Source organism: Rhamphochromis longiceps, linkage group LG16, assembly GCF_057381845.1.
Source record: "Rhamphochromis longiceps isolate RC_006_pf linkage group LG16, R_longiceps_female_GT1.1, whole genome shotgun sequence".
NCBI classification, from domain to species: Eukaryota; Metazoa; Chordata; class Actinopteri; order Cichliformes; family Cichlidae; genus Rhamphochromis; species Rhamphochromis longiceps.
In genome coordinates, this window is record NC_140572.1 from 26,189,125 (window position 1) to 26,215,190 (window position 26,066).

At 40.9% G+C, this 26,066-nt stretch overlaps 1 protein-coding gene across 1 annotated transcript; it reads left to right on the top strand.

Annotated features, from left to right (window-relative positions):
• Positions 1–2,018: 2,018 nt before the first annotated feature.
• LOC146651262 (neuroligin-4, X-linked-like) lies at positions 2,019–26,066 on the top strand. The gene is made up of 9 exons (XM_085384778.1): positions 2,019–2,385; positions 3,686–4,648; positions 5,456–5,605; positions 8,393–8,578; positions 10,086–10,536; positions 14,427–14,640; positions 15,853–15,977; positions 18,730–19,339; positions 23,061–26,066. Exons 2-9 carry the CDS (start codon positions 4,174–4,176, stop codon positions 23,466–23,468), a joined length of 2,619 nt encoding a protein of 872 aa, XP_085240904.1. The 5' UTR covers positions 2,019–2,385; positions 3,686–4,173; the 3' UTR covers positions 23,469–26,066.

The window sequence follows — 26,066 nt, forward strand, 5'->3', positions numbered from 1 at the left end:
TACAATTTTGGCTGTTACTTAACAAATTCTTCTTCTTATTATTTATCAATGATATCATTTATTCATTTTTTAAAAAGACATTTCAAACAGTAGTTTAGGGTTTATGGGTTAGGAAACATACAGTACATTTCACCTTTAAAACATATTTATTTGTTTATTTACCTTGGGTAGTGTCTGAGACAATGAACACTATAACAATATAGAGGTAATAGAATATAAATTTAAGTAACATAACAGGTATAAAGACTGAGATGTTACACGAATATATTTCATTTCCCTTTTGCATAATGTCAGGAAGTGTTGATATAATTTCTGTCTTTACATACAGTCTATGGAACGCTCATTTCCCCGAGACAGTTTACTTTCCCCGGTGCTAATCTGAGTCTACAGAAAGCCTCACGCGTTTTAGGAAAACTAATCAGTCACATAGTGTACACGCTCTGACTGACAAATGAAATCACTGTGAGAAAAAGTGGTAGTATAAAATAAAATGGAAAAATGCATGTATAGATGTAAAAACTAAAGGAATTAAAATAAATGTATTGGGTAGACAATCAAATTTCTGTAAACACAAGACTAAAATAACTTTCATAACATGAAATATTGCTTACTTTTGTTAAATTTTGAACCCTTCTGACCTCAGTACCAGTTGCTCTATAGTCTTACTTAATAGGCTGCCAGTTTTAGAGTTGTTACTGGGATTTTATGGATAGCTTCTTTGGATCGTCCTAGTCTAACCTCTAGCTCATCTCTAACCTTTTAAGCCGAAATGACTCTCGGCACAGTTTTAGATATAGGGTATTTTTTGGATAAGTCTGAGTTAAAAGAGAATAAGTGACAGGGCTTTTTCTTATTGGAGCTATAGCTTTGTAAAGCTTATGTCAGTATCCATCCACCCAGCAATTTTCTTAACCGCTTATCCATCTTAGGCTTGCAGGGGGGGCAGGAGCCTGGGGAAGAAAAGCAGAGCAAGCAGGGGAAGATAAAGATGAAGAAAGGACCCTGGACAGGTCTCCACTTATGTCAGGATCATTCTTCTAAATCACTTATCAAAACCCCATCTGTTCAAATTAACATGCACAAGCTTGTTTTTGCCTTATTGGATATGTAAACAGCATGTTTCTGAAAGGGGACAAGGGAAAGGGAGGGTGGAGGGAGGGGTTAAGTGAGTAGAGGGCGACACAGAGAAATAAGCAAACAAGTGCACAGGCAGACAGAGAGGTAGAGAGGCAGACAAAGAGATGGATGGGTGGATGGAAGCTTGTTGAGGAGAGGAATAGAAAGTCCTGAATGCTGTTGCGGCAGACTGTGCTGACGTGAGGAGTGTTCCCAAACACAGTTAGTAGCGACTGCAGACCAACTGCATTACCACACACACACACACACACACACACACACACACACACACACACACACACACACACACACACACACACACACACACACACACACTCCTGACACGCAGTGCCCGAGGGAGAAAGCTGCTTGCAGGCATAGCTAAATAGAATGGGGACAGACTCTCCTGTTCTGGTCCCGAGGAGGTTACTGTGCAGCTACTCCAGTAAATTTGTAAATTTGTCAAGGTGTGATTGTGGCCATGCAAGAGTATGCGGTTGAGTCGGAATATGCATTAATGCTTTTTGTGTGTTTCTAGGCTTTGAGGGACTTTCCACAGGTGTGTGTGTGTGTGTGCGTGTGTGTGTGTATTTATGCACTTATTGTGTAATGGTGTCCACCTCTCTGTATGTGTGTGAGTGTGTGTTCCCATGAACAGGTCGGTCCTCTCCTCTCCTGTCCTGTCCTCTCCTCCACCCCCTTCTTTCCATGTCTGCGCTTCCTCGCGGAGCTAGGTGCGTATCATTGGATCAGTAGCTGTTGGCTGCCACACTGTCCAATCGCATCTAGGAAGAGAAAATAGAGAGAAAGAGGGGGAGAGAGAGAGGGGGGGGGGGGGGGGGGGGGGGGAGCGAGGAAGCGAGGGGGAGATGGGGGAGGAGAAAGAAAGGGAGAGAGGGAGAGAAGGAGATTGATCACTTGAACGTCCTGGGCCCTGTATTCCTCGGAGAAACATTAAAATTTCTACTATAGCTCCAAACAAATCTTTTTTTCCTTCTTCTTGTTCTTCCCACCTTTCTCAGGCGGAAGGCTTGTAGGTTGTTTTGTTTTTTTTCTTCTTGTTTCTTTTTTGGGTTATTCCCACCCCGGAGACGTGCCACCACCACCACCATCACCAGCAGCAGTAGCAGCAGCAGCAGAGGAATATCTCCCAATATCCCATCCCGGGCACGTCGGATAAGCTGCAGCAGCGAAAACACGCGGCAAATATTGCGGTGGAAGGGAAAGGAGAGCAGGTCCATGGGATTTCACACCTCTCACCCAGCCTGGGTACGGTATATCCTACATTTTTGTCATTTGAGGATTTTTTCCCCTTCTACTGCAGCGGGGATGCAGGTTGAGGCTTTGCATTTGAGTGTGTGTGTGAGTGTGTGTGTGAGTGAGTGAGCGTGTTTTGCCGTAGTCAGCTTCAGAGCCGATAGAGATTTAGACAGGGAATTCTACCTCACAGGCAAGCATTTTTCCACACTTATTTGTTTTTTATTCTTCTTCATCGCACACGCTTTCCCTCTCGTTCGTTATAATAAGAAAGCAGCCTAGCTTTTATCTGTTCTTTCTATATGAAAATACACAAGGGGAGGGTGGCAGGCGGGTTTGCCTTGATAAATGGAGCGTTATTCATCAGCGTGTGTGTGATCACCACTGGAATGTTAACTAGCACCTTGGACAGCAGACACCAATACAATCTAACATAAGAGGAGCGACAGCGCGCTGATCCTTTTACACTCTAATATCTTTGCAGCTTACAGTGGGTCGGCGTGTGTGTGTGCGCGCGCGCGCGGATGTGTGTGTGATTATACAGAGAATTGATGTTTCTCTCTCTTTGTGCGCGTATGTGGACGCGTGTGTTAATATTCTGCCCTCAGGCCCTCGGAGGGAGGGAGAGAGAGAGAGAGAGAGAGAGAGAGAGAGAGAGAGAGAGAGAGAGAGAGAGAGAGAAAGCAGTGTCGGCTGGGAAGCAGCTGTGAGTGTGTGTGTGTGTGAGAGTGTGTGTGAGTGCGCTTGAGATGGAGAGGGAAAAAGACTGAGCATGTAAGGTGACAAAGAAAGTGTGTGTGAGACATTTAAAAAAAAAGGTGTATTGCACGCATCTTAGGTGGTGGGATAGAGAGCAAAGTATGCGTGTGCGTGGTCGTGCGCGCGTCACAGGCTTCCTACCTTATGCTACATGCAGGTCAGGAGCCCTACGGTGTATTCGGGGTTTAATTAAGCGTGTGACGTGACACCCTCCCATCCCCCCATCGGGGTCCTGTGATCTGTGAAACAGTGTGTAGTGAGGATGTGACACAGCAGCCCTGACAGTCTGACACCGAGTTAAGCTGAGCGGACAACATCTCGTTTGCCCTATCTATCACTCCCATATCTATTTTTATCATGAAAAGAAAGCAAGGTGCACAAGCCGGCCTTGTGATGTCATATGTGTGTCTCCTGTGTGTTTGTGTGTGTGTGTGACATTTTATTTATTTATTTTTTGTTGCCCTGTGATTATTCTAATCAGGACTAATTAAATCCATTCTTTCTCTTTTTTTCCCCTCCTCCGCTTTTCTCTGCCTCTCTTTCTCTTATCCAGGCGGCAGTTTGGGCTTGTTATGGGGGTGACCCGAAGGAGAAAGTGACAGCGGAACAGTGATGCCACTGTTTACATAACAGGAGAGACTTGCACACACATACATGCACAAACATATACACACAGACATGCAAGCAGGCTCAAATCGCCAGTCCAAGACATACACACTCACTTAAACAGTTCCACACATGCATACACTCTGAGACGGCGTATTGAACGGAGTCACTGACTGAGTCACTGCACACTCAGAGGAACAGAATCACTGACTCACACACAGGAACACACACAGACAGACACATACACAAGGGGAAAAGGTTGTTTGCAGGAGCCAGGACTGTGTTGTGTGTGCTATGGGCCAAGCTGAGCAGCAGCTGTGTGTGAGTGTTGGATACCTCTGAAGGGTCAAAGCAGCCGGAACCCTCTGCCTCCCCCAGTTCCTCCCCTTGCCCCTCCTATCCCTCCTCTTCCAGCTATCCCCAAAACACATCATCATGTCCGAGCTGAGGACCAGCAGACTTTTATCCCCCCCTTCATCCTTCTCTTTCCACCTCAGGTTTCTATCCCTCCTCCTCTCCCTCTGCCTTTCCCTTTCTCTCTATCCACCCTCCTTATTGGCACAACAGACTGTGCCGGTCATTTCTACGGCACAGGGCCGTATCCGTGGCATCTTGACCCCGCTGCCCTCAGACCTCCTTGGGCCTGTCATTCAGTACCTTGGAGTACCCTACGCCAGGCCTCCAACGGGGGATCGGCGCTTCCAGCCGCCTGAGCCGCCCTTACCTTGGCCAGGAATACGAAACGTGACGCAGTTTGCTCCTGTGTGCCCACAGTCATTGGATGAGAGGAGCATACTGGGAGACATGATGCCATCCTGGCTCACTGCTAACTTGGATATAGCAGCGACGTACCTCACTCACCAGAGCGAGGACTGTCTCTACCTCAATATCTATGTGCCAACTGAGGAAGGTAAGTGAACCTAGTGGTGTGCAGTGAAATCTGGGGGCAGGGAAGGAAAACAAGCGTGCAGGATTGGGATTAGGATTACATGGTTAGGTTCATTTTGCTCTACACTGGCTAAGAGGATGATACTTGATTGTGGGAATATTTTGGGCATGACAAATGATTAAATCATGAGTGTCCTGTCAGAGCACAGACATAACCTTGACAAACAAATAAATCTTTTTTTTTTAAACTATACCTTGCTCCCTCAACCCCCTCTGCACACTGCTGGTTGAACCAACACTTAATATGCAGACACCTGCGTCAGTCGCCATGGGGTTTACGCCTTTACTTGTGGAGGAAAGTGGGAAGGACACAGACTAACTCATGCATACATATTGGTTCATACACATGCATGTGACCCTACGCACACGCATACACACATACACACGCCATGGCATTGAATGCTCCCACCACTTCAATTTATACCCACCAACTGAAAAATGAAGGCAGGGGAGCAAATAAACCCGAAGAGTGATCAAAGGCTGAGATACATAAAAATGGACACATGGACATTTACACACACACAGCCACAGATGCACACACAAACAGAATAAAGCTGTGCAAAAAGTTATGCAAAAAAATGCCATGTGATGCTAATATCTATCTATCTATCTATCTATCTATCTATCTATCTATCTATCTATCTATCTATCTATCTATCTATCTATCTATCTATCTATCTATCTATCTATCTATCTATCTATCTATCTATCTATCTATCTATCTATCTATCTATCTATCTTAACCCATCTCTATCTTTCTCTTGCCCAGACATCCATGAGGAGGGGCAGAGGCCAGTGATGGTCTACGTCCATGGTGGCTCATACACAGAAGGCACCGGTAACATGATGGATGGCAGTGTGCTTGCAAGCTATGGCAATGTCATCGTCATAACTCTCAACTACCGCCTAGGAGTATTAGGTAAAAATTATCTACATTTCATACCCATCCTGTCTCCAGTATGTATACAATTTGGCTGTATTAAGTGTATATGCTCATGGTTTGTTTTTGTATTGCCTTTATTTTTAAGTTTAAGTCTCCCAAATCCAAGCAGCCACAAGCAGGTTTTTAGTGAATCGCTTCTAAAATGGCTGAATTTGAGCTTCAAAACTGTGCTCCACCCTTCGAGAGAGAACAATAGCAGAGCAATTACTGCCAAGGTGCTCTGGGTATCACTGCAGTGTCATACACCTACTGTATGGTAATTTCCATTATGAAGCGTTAGTCTAAAGGGTGATGGATGGATAATAATTTGAAATGCGTTGTCCACATCTCAGTGGCACTTATTTAATCTGGGAATTTAGTCTTTTCCAGAAAAATTAAATTGCATAGGAAGAGATGGATATTTTACCCCATGATAGAAGCCGATGAAGGTGGGAATGCATAAATCAAAAGGTCCACCGATGGCAGTGGTCACCGCAGTGGTGAGATTTATCAGAATGATCTTACACCAGGAAAAAAAATGCATTAGTTTGGAGAAAACGGCATTTTACATTGTTGCTTTACACTAATTCAGTTTTAGTTTTTGTTTATTAGATATTATGAGCTATAATTGAGAGTTCAGGGTTGATGCAGTGTGTACTTTGTAAATGAATTTTTTTTACATGTAATATTTCTGCTTTTTCTCATTATGTGGGAACTTTCTTTTATAAGATACAACAGTTTCGTTTAAAACAAAATTCAGTTTTTACGTCTCAACACAGAAGTCAAATCTAGAGTATACTTACCATCTGGATTGTTTAATCCTTCAACGAGCTATGAAATGTGAAAACCATTAGTGCGCTGTTTTTACCCAGAGCGCCCTTTCCGTTTATTTTTTAAATTTTTTTCTTTAAGTGGAAACATGTTGAGTATGGGGGTCCCTGGTGGAAAAAGAAAACCCCCCTGAAGCCACCCCCCCACCACCACTACTAGCATCGACTCAAATCTGATCCACTTTACCTCCATGACTCTCTGACTCATTGCTCTCTGAACAGCAAAAATCTGATTCCCTGTGGTTTTTCTAATTTTAGGCAGCTATGCAAAGCTCACAGGTTGGATAATCAGAATGTCTTAAAATCCTGGTATTAAGCATTCTTGTGGTTGTAATTATTAAAATTACAAAGAGCTGAGTAGGGCCACAGGAGGGTTAAAAATAAATGCGAGGCCTCATTTACTGTATTACACTAAGGGCATGAACATTTAGTTGTTTGTGTGAGGCCCGTATATTGATTCAATCAATATACAGGCAACACATCCCACTGACTGGGTAAAAGCATTCTAATAAGAAGGTGCCCACTATTTAGCAGTGAGAGTGAGGAAAATATGAAAATAATATGTAAGTTAGAAACATGTGGATACTGTATCTTTTCTACTTTAATGCCTGATTTAGCTTATACAGCTAAAAAAATGACATCCCTTATTATAATATGCATGATTATGTAAATTAGTAATAGAAAAACTAGACTGGTGTTTTGTATTAATTAATAGGTGGCTTTTAATTAAATTTTATCGGTTTATATATATTTTACTTGCACATGCAAATCATTTTCAGGCTGTTTGAGAGACATTTCTCTCCCAAAAGTAAGGACACATCTGGGTTCCTCCTTAATTAGGCAGAGAATGTTTTTTGAAAATTGGGTTTGAATACATGCTAAAAGGTTAATACGTTTTTAAATGCTAATTTCCAAGGCTTTCATTAGACATTGATTTTATAAGATGGAATAAAGCTGCATGTGGTTAGTGGGTGAGAAGAAATTCCATTTAATTCTGACCTTGGGGAAAATATAGCAACTACTGCTGTAATCATCATTCAGAGCCAAATAAAGACCCTCCTACATGCTTCTTTGTGTCTTCACTCCATCCCCTGTATTTACACCACCTGCGCCTTCTCCATCATCATCACTATCACCATCAAGCTACATCTCGAGTACATCTTCTTCCTTCTCCTCGCCATTGTCACCATAAGTTGGATGCATGAGGTGAGCCCATTTATTAAAAGCGATGTACAATTATGCACATGAGCATAAATGAAATAAATAAACGATTGACTCAAAATTTTTTTCCCCAGAATATGAAAGCACATTATACAGTTATAATAATCACAGAGCTCTTCTAAACGAATATAATCCTTACAGTGTCCTTCTTTTTGCTTCAGAGAAATTTCTGACAAATGCACATAAGTGGTGAAATGTATTTTAGCATTGCTTTTCTTGCTCATTATACTCTTATGTGCTTGAGGTTCACAGAAATGAGCTTTTGCAGTAATGAGATAGAGGAGTGAGCCGTTAGGATCCTCGTGTTTAGTTAACATCAGTAGTAAAGGGAATAAGGGATCGCTGCAGTTGTAACTGCATGCACATGTAGATTTATGCGTTTATCTCCGTGTGTAATTGATATTTCCTGACATCAGAATCAGAATCAGAATCAGAATACTTTATTGATCCCTGGGGGAAATTATTTTTTGTTACAGTGCTCCATTTTAAACCAACAATGAATGAATGAATATGGATGTAACTTGTTGATTTGATTCAGTTTGAGGAATTGCAGGAGAGGCACATCACTTTTCATGAATTTTAAACTTCAATGTATCATAAAAACAACTTGTGAATAATTAACAGTATGAATGCCGTAATCTTGTGCCCAACTTTGTGTTTTCTTTTGAGTTTCTTTTTGTTATTGTGAGATAAAGATGCACCACTTCTTCCTTCTCTCTCTGCCTACCTATAGGATTCCTTAGTACAGGTGACCAGGCAGCAAAAGGGAACTACGGCTTGCTTGACCAGATCCAGGCCCTGCGCTGGGTGAAGGAAAATATCGCAGCCTTTGGTGGGGATCCAAACAGGGTCACGGTGTTTGGATCAGGGGCTGGAGCATCCTGCGTGAGCCTCCTCACCTTGTCGCACTACTCGGAGGGTGAGCGAGAATCAAAGATAAAAAGTGTATTGATGTACTGTGTTTTATTCAGTTCAACCTTTAAAGATGGGTGACAAATGAAAAGAAAAACCAACTGTCAAGCCACAACATGCCATCAGTGCAACTTTAGGGTAGTGGTGGACTATCAAGGTTTCCCCCTTTTTTGGTCTTTTGATGATGGCGGTTAAGAGCCCTGGTTAGCATGTCAATCCAGAATTTCCCATAGGTGTTTTCATTGGAGTCGACATCCAAAAACTCTGAAGACCACAATGTATGACTTAAGTAATTTCATACTTATTACATCATTAACTCATTCACTGCCATTGACGTCTATAGACGTCAATTGAAAAACTTATGTTGACTGCCATTGACGTCTATAGACGACAATTACGTTTCCAATGGGAGGGGCTAGAATACAACCTCGGGCAGCTTGTCAGTGAACATCAGACTGCTTGAAATGTATTTTTCACAAAAAGCTCGTTTTCTCCCTTTTTGTGGTCAAAACAGGCATTTTTGGTGGAACCCACCTCTCTTCTACAGCTGATTACTAAAGAATGGAAAATGGTAGAAACAAGCTTTTTTTTTGGATGGAAGAAGAGAGTCTGTTCTTCATTTTGGTAGGTTCAGCGTTTATATGATCATAACACACAGTTTTCTGTGGCTCTTCAAAAATGAGTAAAAATGCTCAAAAACCCTGGCAGTGAATGAGTTAAGTGAGTCCACTATCCCTATGGGTGGAGGCACTGTCATCCTGGGAGAGAGCACGGCGATCAAGACAAAAAATAAATAAATGCCTCATCGTAGGATAAAGGTGATCAGTCAGAATAACAATGTATTGATTTGCAGTGACCCACCTCCAAGAATCTCCAAGGGGAGAACCAAATCATGGCAGAAAAAATGCCCCCCCCATCCACCACCAGTCACTTGATCTCCTTGCCATAGATTTCAAGAATTCAGCGATCATTATCACCCATCTGTATGTTAAACTTTTTTTTGCATTTAAAAATATATAAAGAGAATGGACAGATTGTGATGGTGGTTGGTAGGTAGGTGGCTGCTTTGTAAGCTCTGACATTTACCATTATGAATCTTTTCAAGGTCTCCAGTGAACCGTTGCAGCTTTCATTTAGTGGTCTTAATGCCTGAAAAAGCCTTTGAATTCTGTGAATAATATAGCCTGCCCGTGACTCATATAGCCTAGGGCTGTTATTATTTTTAACTTTTAACATTTAACTCTTACTTCAACTTAGTATGCCAGATATAACCTGTCATACTTTAAATCAGAATAATGCAGATCTTCGATGCCAATTTTTTTTCCCTTGCCGTGGGAATGATTGTTTCTGGATCTATTTATGTGTGCAAATGTGTTGTGCAACCTTCCGGTGTGCATTCAAGTGGCTGTGCATCCATGCACACATGTGTGGGTATATATGTGCCTCAGTGTATACAGGCTACATCTACACCCAGATTTGTATTTACAGTATGTTTGTGTGTTCATGTGTATCAGACCTGTTCCACAGAGCCATCATCCAGAGTGGCAGTGCTTTAGCCAGCTGGGCTGTCAACTACCAGCCAAGCAAGTATGCCCGGCAGCTCGGTGAAAGAGTGGGCTGCAGCATCGATGACAGCACGCAACTGGTTGCCTGCCTCCAGGGCCGGAGTTACCGTGAACTTGTGGAGCAGAACATAACACCAGCCAAATATCATACAGCTTTTGCCCCGGTGATTGATGGTGATGTTATACCTGATGACCCCCAGATTCTGATGGAGCAGGGAGAGTTTCTGAACTACGACGTGATGCTGGGGGTTAATCAGGGCGAGGGCGTGAAGTTTGTGGAGGGCATAGTGGACTCAGAGGACGGTGTCAGTGCTGAGGACTTTGACTTTGCAGTGTCGGACTTTGTGGATAGTTTGTATGGATACCCAGAGGGCCGAGACACATTGAGAGAAAGCATAAGGTGAGTTATGTTTCTGAATATACTTAAAAAATGAGTAATAAGTGAGGGGATAATAATGTGACATTCCAAATAATATAATTATCAGATTTCTTTTAGAAAGTTAGATGGGATCATTGATACGAAGCTAATAAATGTGACCCTGCAGTTAGAAGTGTGTCAGCTAGCTGTGATGTAATAGTGTGAACAGCTTGATGTTCTGTCCTAAAGAAACAGACTCCAGCATGTCTAAAGTTTATGAAAAAATATCTGTCATGGCTGTGACCAGGGATGGAAGAAGCACTTTACAACAGTACTTAGTAAAAATCAGACAGTTTAATGTCACCCATTGGTTTTGATCTTCACATTTTAAAGTATCAGTGTTAGTGTTTTCCCCAGCACCATGTTGTTTTCTTGGAGCCAGAAGTTAGCTTATATGGATGGAAAAGTGGAGTGCTAATTCATTAGCTAATACTAGCTAAGCTGCATTCATAAACTGTTCCGGTGCAACACATAGACACACATATCAGCTAATTAGCGCTATGTAACGTGCAAATAACACAGTGACAATTGTACTCACCAAAACTGAAGGAGAAATGTCTTGGATGGCTGCAAAAGAAGCCACAATATTAATCAGATAATCCATTAAAAATGCTCCACAGGGCCCCAATAGTACATAGAAGATAAAAAGGTCCAGTTTTTATCTTCTATTGCAGCAGTGAAGGTGAGGCCTAGCAGACACCAGTTAGCGCCATCTGCCTATGATGGGTTAGTCAATCAATGTGGTTATGCCCATAATTCAATTACCCAGTGGTTAAGAGGAGGGAAACTATCCGCAGAGCCCAAAATTGTTTTTGATCCATGCTGTGAATATGCTTTTTGATGCTGCAAAGTTGGACATTTTACCACTATGAAGATTGAGTCTCTTGCAGCCAGCCTAAAGTGGCACCTGGAGGAATTGCAGTTGGCTTCATTTTTCAGCTCTGGAGGTTGCACCTTCGTAAAAAGAAAAAAGAAAAGTATCCCTTTCCTTAAAGAGATTTTATGCTAAAATAAAAAGAGTTTCCTTCAAATGTAGTCACTAAAATGTGAGTAAAATTAACATGGCAACTGTCAATAGAGTATTTTGCAGGTGGTGGCCTTTACAGAATTTAGAAGAAAATAGAACCGAACAACCAGAGTGGGTGTCCTCAGACTCTGTGTAGCAATATTAAGCTACATAAATCAAATAATCAGCCTCAGCTGATGAGGCATCAGTACAGCCGACAACACTGAAATCTCTAAACAATATAAGCTAATTACACACAGCAGCTGCAGCCCACTAACACACATAGATTACATAGGCACTAACTGTGGTGCTCACAGTTAGTTTGTTGTAGTTCCTTCCTGACTCTGATTTTGCTCCAGGTTCAGCTTTTCTGTTTTTCACTTCTCAGTTTAATCTGCCTCTAAGCCTTCAAACACTGAGCTGAATGAGACTTTTGAAGTTACAACATTTGTGCAATAAGTTATGGGGCTTTCAGACACAAAATGACATTGCCTGTCCCATGGGATCCCTGCATGATCATTACATCCCCTTTACATTATTTACATTTTTTAATAGATCTGCAGTTATAGGTTAAAGCAGATTACAAACCTGAGCTATTTTTACATTTATTGCCTACTGACAATGAACTTGCTGACATGCCTACCTGTTTTAAAGATAACTCTTTACTCCTCGGCCTTAAAGCAAACCTGTTTCTAAAAATTCAGGAAATTAAAAAAAATCAGTCTCAGCTTTTCCTCTATTTTGCCTTCTTTGTCTGGCTGGATGTTTCATTTCAAGTGGCCATACTGGGATATTTGTCATAGTAGTCGAAATTTAGATTATCTGAACGTGCAAACTACCAACATTCAAACCCAACCCCTTTGTTCCTGAGTGAGAGAAAGAGAGAGAGAGAAATGGGGAGAGCAGCTGTGGCCAAGCAGGCTAGAAAGTGGATGATGAGGAGAGCAGTGCGAGCAAGAAAAACATTATTTTCTGATCGTTACATGGCGGTCGCGTTCTGAAGCACAAATAAGCACACCCACACTGTCGTCCTGTCTACTGTTGCCTCAGTCCCACTGTTGGTCAAACAGACACACAGACCTGCGGCTCTAAAGACATCCATGACACAGACAGAGATCAGAGGAGAGAGATGGCCTTTGTTCCAATATTCTTACTACCATGCTGCTTATTATATAAGATAAAGATTTAGTATGTCACAATACAGTATGTCCAAAACAGTATGCCAAAATGACAAGGATGTCCCACAGCATCCAGTCACTATTTGAAGCATGCAAACCAACATGCTTTTCTGGCTATTATGACTCACAATCCTCTGTGTGGTAGAAGATATGAGCCGTGCATCACAAGACGGATGATTTAAGTAACCTTCCAAATCGCATATTTTTTTTCTTAAATTTTTGCCTCACAGTCTCCACACTATATTAAAGTACTATGTCCAAATCTAAGGCATACTTCATACTAGGAGACATAGCTTGTAAGGGCGACTGCAGCCTTGAACACAACAGAATAATAAGAATATACAAGCAGGCCATGGGTCTGAGAAAACCAACCGCCCACATGCGGGTCATAGGTGATGAAGGGATAGCAAAGCCCCCCCCACACAAGTGTTTTAGCATTGAACCCGAAACAGCGTGAACAAGCAGTGCAACAACTATATTCATGAGGTAAAGTTCACGGAGAACATGTGTGTTTCACAGTAAACAAGCTGGTTTTTATGTCAGCTACAGCTTCTTGTTCCGTTCTCACGTGTTTATTATCCCTATTTCATGTGACATTTGTTTTGACTCTGCAGCATATACCAATGTAGCCAAAGTTTGGACTCATAAAACACTAGTGGCACTGTAATGAGAATAAATGTAATTTGTTACTTCCTCCCTTCACATTGACAGTGTCTTGCCTCCAGGCAGTGATTCCTAGAATAAAGGAAACCAGCAGGAGACTTAGTGGAAAAAGACACAGCATATTAGTGAGTTTTAGAGGTGTTGGTTAGCAATTATTTTAACACGGACAAAATGAGTTGTTTTCTCCAACTGCTAGAACAAAAGGCTACTTCTACTGCTCCCTTAATCACAGAGGGGTCACTACAGTGGGTTGCTCTGCATATTTGATTTGGCAGATTTTTTATACCGGATGACTTTCCTGACACATCGCCGAAGGGATTTGAGTCTCCTCCTGGGACTGAGCCGGGGATCATTTGCTTGTTAGGCAAATGTGTAAACCACTACACTGTAGTATCTGCATGCTAAGCTAAGTTAACTGATCCCTCATTGTAGCTTCAAATATATCAAACTGACATGCAAGTGGGAACAATCTTCTGGTCAAAGGCATGGCAAAAAGCATAGTTAGCAAAATCTAAAAGCCATAGACAACTGTAGACATAGTGTGGTGTCTTAAAACTGAAGCAGTGCAGAGGGACCTTAAACCTGAATTCCTTATGATGCGCTGCATAGGGTGACTGCTCTGGTTGCAAAAAGAGCTGACCATAGTTTCCAATGATGAGTTTATGGTCTCTAGTTTTGCAGGAGGTATTATTTAGGTATTATTTCATGCAATTTACTGTTAATTTTATACATTATGAGTTAGCTATGTAGTGTCAAACAAATAATGCTTGCATGCTTTAGGGCTGGTTTACTTTGTGACTGTTGAATCACCACTGTATAAGCATGCGGATCCATCTCTTCCTCTCGACATCTGGATTCAAGGTGCAAGACCTTTATTGTCATTGTGCAAGGACAACAGAATTTGAATCCTTGGTATATAAATATCCGTTCGCTGTGAAATCTTGTTGCTCTGTAATGCATATAATAGATTTGCTGAAAGATGAGATGATCGATTGACTAAATTTCAAATGTATTTATGATTTAAGGTTCATGTACACAGACTGGGCGGATCGGGACAATGCAGAAACCCGCAGGAAGACACTAGTGGCGCTTTTTACTGACCATCAGTGGGTGGCACCAGCAATAGCAACAGCTGATCTCCACGCTCAGTATGGGTCTCCTACCTACTTCTACTCATTTTACCACCACTGCCAGAGTGACGCCACGCCACCTTGGGCCGACTCTGCCCACGGTGATGAGGTGAGATCAAAGTACATGAGCAGTATCTGTTGCATGGGAAGAGTTATTAAGCACTAGGCTCAAGAAATGAGACTAAATATCAAAGAGGATAGAAGAAAGACTTCGCAAAGGACGGTGACTAATCTGAGTAATTAACTCTAAAGCAAATTTGACAAAATGACTTATTTCTCAAAGAATCTTGAAAGATTTATACAATGAATGAGGAGCTTTGGGGTTTGTTACTGCTTCACATTGATCTGTTCAAAATACTTGATTAAGGAATTCGTTAGAGCATTAAATATCAGAAATGTTCATGAAATAACTTGTGCTACAGGCCTTTTAGGTGGTTAAGTAGTTATATGCTGTGTATGTGTATTTTTCCTGACTATTTATATGAAACAGCTCTTTGTTCATGCATGTGATGACTGAATTATGATGGTAACAATATGGCTATAACAGGACACAAAATTCACACTTTAGTCTAATTTCGACTACAGAGTCATTGTTGGTTGTGTATTTGTTTGTGCACACCAACAACATTTCTTTTTCAAAATAATGAAATAAATGTAAAATGCATAATTGGCTGTAATTCACAAGGTTTTCAAATGTTGTGCATTAAGTAAGAAAGTACTTTGATCTTTTCACCCTTGCATAAAAAATGTCCACTAAGACAAGTGAAATACATTTACAATTAACTTAAATTACCCATTAAAGCCAGCAGTGCAATTTCAGTAATGTTGCCCATCTCACTTTTTGCCACTCCACATGTGATTGAACATTGTAACGAAGCTAAGACCCTTTTAATAAATAATTGAAGCTGGGCTCTGCTGCCAGTGCATATGGGTGCACAGGTGATGATACACATAAATGCCTGTTCTTTGTTTGTCCCACCCCTGGCGCTGATTGGCTAATCGTAAGTGCTTTCCTTGGCTCAAGTATGTAATAGCTGAAGGGCGAAAGCGATATGCAGGTGTAGAGCTCTACTGTAGTCCTCTGTTAGTCAACATAAGATAACATAACATGAAAAAGCATAAAAAATATTGCACTATCCCTGCTACAAAGTAAGATCACAAACAAAACATGTAATATGAAAATGATTAGATACCAGAGTATGGAAATATGATCAAATTAAATGTGCAGGATCTGACTCAGTAGTGCTTCAGTCATGCTTATGGTTGGAGTCCATAGAACAAATGTATTGACTCTAACATGAATATGTGTGTATATGTGTAGGTGCCTTATGTGTTCGGCGTGCCCATGGTGGGACCCACCGATCTGTTCAACTGTAACTTCTCCAAAAACGATGTGATGCTGAGTGCGGTCGTTATGACCTACTGGACCAACTTTGCCAAGACTGGGTGAGTTAATAAAATGTCCGCTGCAATGTGAGATGTTGTTCTGTTGGAAAATCCTGCGGAGAATTAAGCAAACACAAGCAAAAGTCCATAAAAAAGACAAAAAACAGAGGATGGCTTCGGCGTCATTCAGTCTTTTCAAACGGAGAAACCCGTTTCTAATTTCTGCTATTAATACATAATCCCCTCCCACATGTGTAAAATGTCTCATGACTGAGAATGAAAGCCAAGACACTTAATCACATTTTACAAGTGCAAAAGAAAATGCACAGCTGTCAAAGTCAAAGATCAGTCGTTCCTTGTCCTTTTTTTTAACTGACTATGCAAAGACGAGGTTTTGGCAACGCAAAGTGTTGTTTCTGAAAGTGTGGACATTTCAGTCTTGATTTTACTGGAATAAATCTCCTCCAGGCTTGAAATAGGACAGCCAAGTTTCAAGTCTATAATGTTATCAAGATAAACAGCCTCTCCACTTTGCAGCGCTTGATATCCTTTCCATGTGCTTAATTTGTGGACAGATTAATAATAAAGATTAACACAGGCACCGAGCTATCTGTCAATGTTTACACACAGAGAGTTCAGTCAAAGAGGGAACAAAGAGGAGAATGTAAAAGTTTTGATTGTTAGCATTGAGTTGTAGGCATTGGCATGAGTTTATCGAAAACAGGCAGGAGTAATAAGCTTAATCGCTCAGCTTCTTTATTAAATTAAGCAATATTTAACATAGCAAATAATGGCACGAGAACCACATTTCTCCAGAAAAATTTGATTGCAATTGTCGTAGAAGTTGAATTTTAATGTAGCATTAGATGAAAACATCGCACTTTTAGAGCAACAAAAATAATGAGCTCACAGGCAAAGGATATGTTATTGTAATGCCTTTTCCTTCAAGAGCTCTCTGATGTCTGACGAGAAGACGCCGCTGTAGACACAATAATGAAAGCAGCACCGCAGACTAATTTTGGCAAAGTGGGCATACAGGTTGTCTGTCATGTCAATGTCTTGACAGGCATTTCTTCTGGGACCTTGGCGGAAATAGTTAAAGAGCTCCTGCTCTTGAAAAAAAAGTCTTTGAGGACAGCCAAGGTGATGTCCTAAAAGAGGAATCAATTGATTAATTTGCTGTTGCTTGACAAATGTCTTCTCTTCTCTTCTCTTCTCTTCTCTTCTCTTCTCTTCTCTTCTCTTCTCTTCTCTTCTCTTCTCTTCTCTTCTCTTCTCTTCTCTTCTCTTCTCTTCTCTTCTCTTCTCTTCTCTTCTCTTCTCTTCTCTGACGCAATGAGAAATATAGTTTATTCAGTATGTTGAATTAAAACTAAGTAGCAAAGAGCAATCCAAATTATTAAAGCAGACTGAAGTGGTCTGCCCATAGCTTTGAAAAATATTGCTGCCACAGAAAAAGCCCGCATTAAAACTTTACAAACCTGACAATCCACACTGATAAGAGTGCCTTTTATCTTTCCACGCTGACATTATATACAAGATAAAAGTAATTGTTGAAGATGGACCTTCTTTCTGCAGTGCTTGAAGTGAGTAATTACCAGTAATTAATCCAATTGAGGCTCAATCCACTGAGACCTCTTCAGATTAACAGAAACATCTGTGGTCTAAACCTTGATCTAAATCACCGCAGAGCCTCGCTGTTTCACAGCGTAAAGAACCAGGACAGTGCGCTCACATAATTTGACTGTGGCATGAAATAAAGATATCTTTAATGTGAATGCATTAAGGCAGTCACATTGCATTAAGTTAGCTGTTTCTAGCCCATAGTCTGTATTGTCATTACCGTCGCAGCAAGCCGCAGCGCAAAATCACCAAGTAGGCATGTGAAGATTTCAGTATACACTTCAATTATCAAAGGGGAACTTTCTCTGAAGAAAGATTTCTCTCGGCTCTGAGTGCCTCGGATGGTGATGGAACTCTGCGACAGCTCAATTTAACGGGGGAGATGTGATGCTCCCTGATGTATATTTTGCACGCCTCTGTGTGGGCGTATAAATCCTCAGCTTGTGTGCATTTGTGTGTCGGTGGGTCTTTAAGCTAGCAGCCTTTTTGTGCTGTTCATAAGGTGTTGATTGACAAGCGAGCACATAGCACGTAACTGGCAAGTCTGTGAAGATGCGCTGCCGTTTGACTCCCAACATTTTAGCTGCTGACACAAATAAGTCGGTAAATCGACAAATAAATGCCTGTCGGCATGTGTCAGAGAAGTGATTTTTCAAGCTATTTCCACTGTACCACGCACACATTCATCTCTAATGTAGATATCTGACAGGTTTGCACGCAGTTCAAACTGCAGGAGTTTGAACTGTGCATTAACAGGAATGTTCTGTAAGAGGCATATAAACTGCACAAAAATCAATGAACTAAAACGAAACCACCTCGCAGCTATGTTTACAGGAAAATAAATCTTGTTTTGCGTTGTAGCAAATATTTTTTGCCTCTGGTTTGTCTTATGTCACTTTAATATTGATTAGAAAGTCTGATGAAACTGTTGTGCCAGCTTGAGCGAAACTCGGCATCCTCGGAGGATGATTGCCAGCACAGAAGGAGCTGAGAACTCCCTGACATTTGAGAAGCAAGGGAAAAAAAAGTCATTGATATTTGTACGTCAAATGAATATCTGAGCCACACGTGGTGCAACATGAGATCATTTGCTAAATGTGTTTAATTTCTTTGTTTCTTTTAGTATTATTTTCTTTAAGGTTACAGTTATTTGTTAGCAACAAATAAATCCTTCTCTCGCATTTTTCAGTGATCCAAACCAGCCAGTTCCTCAAGATACCAAGTTTATCCACACAAAGCCTAATCGCTTCGAGGAAGTGGCTTGGTCTAAATACACCCCCAAGGAGCAGCTGTATCTCCACATTGGCCTCAAGCCCCGTGTCAGAGACCACTACCGTGCTACCAAAATCTCCTTCTGGCTCCAGCTGGTCCCACACTTGCATCATGTCAACGAGCTCCTCCAGTCGGTGTCGTCTTTCACTCACAGTCCCTCTCCACAGGATGACACCCCTTACTCTTACACTAAGCGTCTATCCAAAGGTTGGCCTCCTAGCAGTACACGCCACCCGGGTTCCCCAGGAGGTACTCCACAACCACCCGAGCCCGCGTTAGGACAAGGTGGAGAAGAAAATGGGGTCCGTGTCCCTAATGAGGACTACTCCACTGAGCTCTCAGTGACTATTGCAGTAGGAGCGTCACTGTTGTTTCTTAACATACTTGCATTTGCGGCTCTTCTTTACAAAAAAGACAAAAGGCGTCTGGAGCATCGTAGGCCACGTCCGCTTCCCCCACCGAGGAGAGACATCACGCCAGCAGACGTTGCAGCCCACCTACAGGGGGAGGGACTGATGTCATTACAGGTAAGTCACAGTGTGGGTGGCTGCACATGCTTTGCACATGTGATGAAGTCTAGATTGCGGTGAGTCATGGTGTGCTTGTGTAGCCACAGAAATCCTCTTCAAAGATCTTTGTTTAGCTTGGCGGTTTGTCTGTTTGTTTGTTTGTTTGTCACCAAGATTAGCTGTAATTCTGTAGCAAAAGTTATAGAATTACATCAACCTTCTTGGAGAGGTGGAGCATGGGCAAAGTAAGACCCCATTCCATTTTTGTGTGCACAATCAGAGCGCTTTCTTTGAATCCTGCAAAATTGGGGATCAGCCTTGGCAGAGGTCTGTGCTCCCTGAGTGCCCTTTCAGATTCAAGCTATATGGAAAATAATCACGCTCATTGTCAGCGAGTCAGTTGAGGTTTTGTGTGACGACGTAATTAAACTCTTGTCAGTGTAGCAGCTGCCAGTAGAGCACTCTTGCAAAACACAGCCCGTCATCAGCAGACATTATCAGTGTGAGGATCCGTGTGTATCTGTGAGTGTTGATGCATGTGCAGGTGTTAGCTGTGTACAATTGCCTGAATTGCTTTCATTTGCCTCGAGTTCATTCAATATCTGGCCTCTTTGGAGCATTGTTAGCCGCTTGTCGCTTTTAAATCTCACACAGCGAGTGCTAAATGTTAGATATGTTTTATAGCTGACAAATCTTAATTGGCAATTGAACTACAGTAATCAAGTTCAGCACAACAGCTGCCAGATTTATGTTTTAAGTCCGTATTTTCAATTCTGTGTTTCTTTAAATATAAAAATCTAACATTTTATTAGAACGTATTCTTGGGTTTTACATTATTCTGGCTAAGAAAAACATATGATTGTAGAACAGGAGGCAAAACTTGGACTGTTGAGGAGGGCCGCACCAATAAGCTTATTTATAAAGAAATAAAATTAACTGACCAAAACTAAGTTCAACTTATTCGTGTGGCCCTCCGCAAAGGTCCCAGTTTTCCTTGGGAAAATTAATTACCCACCGCTGATGTAGAGTAATACCTAAAAATCAGTCAAATAAAGGCAGGAGGGGTTTATATGACAAATAGCATGAGGTAGTTAGAATTTGATTTGATTTGTTTTATGGATTCAAGTCCTAACTCTGTGTGGAGGTGCTCAAAGCTGGCTCTGAATCAGGTGCAATGAAATCCCAGTTTACCAAGACGTTTGACTCTTTAAAGGCGATCTCACTAATGTGAATGTCTCACATCGGTGTGCAGGTGCATCTAGGATTTTTAAAAATGGGGTGGCATAGGGGGACCCGAGTACTAGTCTGGGGCTGTGGAATGGAATATCAGAAAATTGGGCCAATAATCAGTGTTATATTGATTTTAATTGCAGACAGACCTCTTGCTTCCATAAACATGCATTAAGAGACATGCTTGCCCTGTAACAATATAGTGGCTTCACTGAAGCACAAGATTCAATCGCAGGGTAATGGAGCTAACAAAAGGCGGTCTGGTTAGAGCCTTAAATATGTTTTATTCAATTGAGTTGTAGAACAATGACTCATACATCGTTGCACCATTTCAAGGTAAAGGAGTTAGAGAATGGTCGGAAATGGACCCCAGCAACTATGAGACATATTTCAAAACGTAATTTTTTATATATGCAATTAACACACAAGCTTTCAGTTAATATTATTTTATTATTTATCATGTTTTTTGCCCTTGTTCCCCCATAATTTCCTTCCACGATTGACAGAGGGCATAACTAACAACACTAAGATGCAGAGTGGCTGCCAATCTTTACCATTCATCATGACTTTCATACAGTGCAAATTACTGTAGTATATATGAAAGATCAGATGCAAATACCTCTAAGCCCATCTGACACATTTTGTTTTAAGCATTTTTTAAAATCAGGTTCCTGATTAGAAATTATAGTAAAATTTCATTTGAGACTGAATTAAATGCCTTATTTTCAAAAACTCTAGTCAGTTCTTGGGTTTTCAACAAATTCAATTGTCTTCTGCAGCCAAACCCCTGTTGTCCATCTGTGCTGGTTTTGCAGAATACTTTTTGTACAAGATGTAGGAAAGGCTTGCAAAATCACTAAAGATTCAACTGGAAATAAATGATTCAAAATGAATAACTGAACAATAGCCACACAGTACAACAAAATAATCAATAAATAATAAATAGAAGAGATTACACAATCACTATGCCCTGTGCTGTTGTTATAATAAATAAAAAATAAAAACAGAATTATGATATATCAAATAAATAAATTACTCTAAAACCAGTGAATACTTGTTGTGTCGAGCAAGCTAACCCTCCATGGCACGGTGTTGCCTCAGGCAACAAACCACACTTTTGCTTATTAAACCGTCCCTTTAACCATTTAAAGCCTGAACCATGAAATAATTGCCAGAAAATTCAATTTTTTAAAAAAAATGGAGAGTTGGAACTATTAGACAAATTTGTTTAAAAAATGAATTTAATAATAATTTCTGTTTTTTCATTTGTGTCATATTTGCTGCATCAGGCTTAAAATTGTATTGTGTCATTTTTAAGTTATTCAGGGGGAAAAATCACACTGATGATGTAGAAGTCTCAACAATGAATAAAGTACCGTGTTTCAAAAATGATACACAGGCATTAATGGGTCAATTTAAGGGTTTATTCTTATTTTTCTATTTTTATTTCATGACACATGTCACAAATGTGTGACACGGTGCCCAGACTACCGTCCTTTATATGTTGAAATCGCTACATTCAAAAATATGTTCCTATGCCTGAACATGTGAAGAAATATATTTGGGTGTTTAAATGCAGATTTTGCAAAATTTAATAGCATTACTGCTCAAAAAGACTTATGAAGGATTATGTTGTCATTTACTGCCCATCATTTGAATCACATGTGTATATTTGATATATCAAAGTTCTCAAAAAGTAGGGTTAAATATAATATTTTCTCCAAAAATTAAAAAACCATGCCATGTCTAAAATATCAAGTAGTGCCTGAAAGGGGCAAACAACATCATGATAATAGTCTGACCACATTGATAAATGGAACTTGACCTGATTAAATGTCAGATGATCTTATTCACATCTTCTCGTTGGTGGTGCTGTGAACATGGAGGCTTTTCCTGACAAAGGAAAGCGGTGCTTATTTTGGAGGAGGCTCAGTGTCTGGTTTAGCCAGGTTTGAAGTGAAAGCCTTCTATTATCATATGCTACCCACTGAGAGCTTTCACTTGATATCGCTTTCTCATTTTAGATCGAGGTGGCATTTAGAGGCTTGTGCATTCATTATATATTTATATAAACCAGTGATATTTTATGCTGGTCTTGGATAGCACCTGCTAAATGGTATTTAAAGGGAAGAAAATTGCCCACTGAAGTAGGTATAATGATTAATTGTTTATTTTACTGAACTGTGGCTTTATACATAATTGTGCTGATGTTGGCCATGTGGGGATTTGGTGTTTTTCTCAGATTTATTTCACTGTGAATTCAATATTTTTTCAGTTTTTGGACTGTTTGCTGGGTAAAACATAAAATCCAAACCCATTAAACTAGTTTCTCATGTTATCTTTTATTCAGGAGTAATGATAAATTAATTACTTGATTAAATACCCGGTAGATTAATTTATCATAGAAACAATACTCAGTTGCTGCCCTAGATGTGGTTATTTAATAATGCATTTTTTTGTTTTGTTTTGACCTCCTTGTTTTCTCTCGTCCAACTTTCCAAACCTGTAGGTGAAGCAGCTGGAGTGTGACGCTGCCTCAGCAGATGAACGGAACAACGCTCACCATCATCACACCCTGGATACTCTAGATGCGCTGGATGGGTTGGACACCCAGGACATCTACAGCACACTGGACACTGTGCGCCTCACCTGCCCACCTGATTACACCCTCACGTTGCGCCGCTCACCCGACGATGTCCCCCTCATGACCTCTCTGACCCCGGGATCGCTGCCCGTGACCCCGGGGTCTCACCCCGTTACTCCTGCGACGCCAATGACCCCAATGACGCCTGGATCGGTGGCCGGGATGAGGATGGGGCATCCTCACCAGGGATACACACACCATAGCCCATATAGTAATACACACTTGCCACACACACACATCTCCACGCACACACACTCCACCACGCGTGTATAACCGCAGCAAGATACCGCAGCACATAGATACAACACACACCCTTACTTAAACACACACACACACACACACACACACTGAACAAAAGACTTAAATACCTCTACTAATTACCCTGCAGGATTGTTACAGAAGGAATGACAGAGAGACATTTTTCAGTAACAGGATGTAAAGACAAACAGCTGTGTGTTGCATGTCTGGGGAACTGAAACCTAAAACTGGATCAGACGAGATACTCATTTGCTCATAACCCGATGAGCCAGGACATCCATCAAATGTCTGAAAACCTGCTTTGGATTTTAAATCTGCTTTTTCTACAACTGAGGAGGAGGATGAGGAGCACTGTGGCAAAGGGGTCAGTTACTTTACATCTCTTACTGCACCTGAGCTGCGCAGTGCAAACCGTGCTGAGGCTGAAGAGAGCAGATGTAGATGCAGAACTGAGTTATGAAGTACCACACACACAGACTGCTGATGTCAACTTGAACAACCTGTGAAATGTGAATGTAGCATTTTTTTTTCATTAAAAGATCAAAGGCCCTATCTGCCAAGGATCAAACTAAGCTGAGGAGAAAATAACAAATTCCAGCGAGAGATGGATGTAAAAAAAAAACAAAAAAGGAAAAAGCAGAGAAAGAGGAAGAGGGGGATTGAAAAGACAACATAAGCTGAAGGAAAAAGTTTGCGCGATGGTGGGAAAGAGATTAAGATTTCATTGAGAGGGATTTAACAGCTGTGAGAGTGAGGAAGACAAAGGGAGATAGAGTGATATGAAGAAAAAAAACACACACACAGAAATGGAAAGTGTGCCAAGAGAAAGAAATTAGCTTCAGAAGAAGAAGGGGCCTCTGAAGTGTTGCCAGACTTACTGAAGAATCACTCTAACCAGCTATGTGTTAAACTCTTGTAAATAGAATGGAAAGATACAGATGATATATTATGATTTACAGCATTTACCTGCTCTTGCATTAAAACATGACTTATTTAACCACATTATTGCTTTCATTTCAGATATTACTATATTATTGTATAGATGTCCTAAAGCAAGGCTGGTTGTCTTTCTATCTCAACCCACTGTAATATGTACACAGTACCTTTATTTACAGACTATATTTGCTATGCACAGTCATTTGAGTAATTCTTAACAATGTGAGCATTTAGGTACTTGTTTAGTCGTTGAAATATAGGACATTTTTCACTCCATCCTGTCTTTTTTTTGATCATTGGGAAGATGAGCTAGTACTGTGTAGATAATGCAATATTGGTTTGATGATTGAGCACCAGCCAAAAACCACGAACCCTTTGAACCTTTCCTGCTCTCCTTCCCTTCGCATTCCTAAAATTCTTCGTCAAGGCCTTACCCGTATTACCTAAAAAACCAAAATGTAATCTGAAGATTTACAGACAGATGGTGATTGTTCAGGAGTTCAAAAATCACTGCATGTCTCCCCAAACATTCAAAGAACAAAAGGCTTAAATACCTCTATTAATAACCCTGCGGGGTTGTTACAGAAGGCATGAGGGAAAGACTTTTTTTTGGGACACATGCTGTCGAAAATCACAGCATGTCCCTCAAAATTCAAGGATTCGTTCTGTTGTTTTTTTCAAGCCCCACTGTTTTACGAACCCACGACTGAATTGCACCCATTAAAATATAAAAGCCGCCATCACGCCTGCCAACCCCTCCTAAATAAAACAAAGAAGTCTTGTTGCTTAGACTCTCTTGACGCTGTCACCCACAGTCTGTAGAGAAATGTGGCGGTCTCACCAACAATTTATCGGTAGTAAGCTCGATGTTTGGCTTACTACCTGCCACCATGGTGCCAATTGTTTGCCAGATTTGATAAATGAGGTGGAGTCTGGGTGGAGCAGAAGAGGGGACAATCACAGTTGCTTTGTGTTACAGTGTGAGGCAAACATGCTGCTTTTTACGCCTTAACATCCTCTTAATGGAGCAATATTTTTCCAAATTTCTATCAAGACACACCGGGAAAGCAGTTAAATTAATTATCACTCCCCCCCTCCCCACCCAGACTACATCATGTGGAAATAATGGCTGATTTTAGCGTGAGTACTTGCTGCTTTGGTCATCATAATAGGATATGAAGCATTTATGAAATCATAGTCTTATCTGGTTGCTACTGTGAAGCTAAAAACTTTTTTTCTTTGCTCCAACTAAAAACCCAGATTCCAGGAACTTCACCAAAAGCCATAACGATGGCGCAGAGAAGCTCCCATTTTACTCGCTTTTATTTCTGCCTTCCTTGTCCTGATCTGGTTCCTATCCAACCCCTTCCTTTCCCCCTCCCAGCCTCATTTGTGCAGCTACATTGCAGCTTTGACAGCGAGGCCTATTTAACCTCCTCTCATCCTAAGTAACTTCTTCATGAGAGATTTTAGTTACCTGTCAACAGAATACATGAAAAATGAAAGCTGAAAAAAAAATTGTGGATGGTAAGCAAAGACCTTTTACAAAGAGATATAAAAATAACATTTAACAAATGTTTGATTGACTGAATATTTTTTTCATATATGGGTTTACTGACTCAGCGGATGGCTGGATTGTGTCAAGCATAAAACATTTCTGCTGCATTTTTGAAAAAT

Bases quoted from the DNA above. Each gene is read 5' to 3' on its own strand.
- LOC146651262 (XM_085384778.1), top strand. From the start codon at position 4,174: ATGTCCGAGCTGAGGACCAGCAGACTTTTATCCCCCCCTTCATCCTTC. The intron at 4,649-5,455 runs GTAAGTGAACCT...TCTCTTGCCCAG, and splicing joins CTATGTGCCAACTGAGGAAG to ACATCCATGAGGAGGGGCAG. The intron at 15,978-18,729 runs GTGAGTTAATAA...CGCATTTTTCAG, and splicing joins ACCAACTTTGCCAAGACTGG to TGATCCAAACCAGCCAGTTC.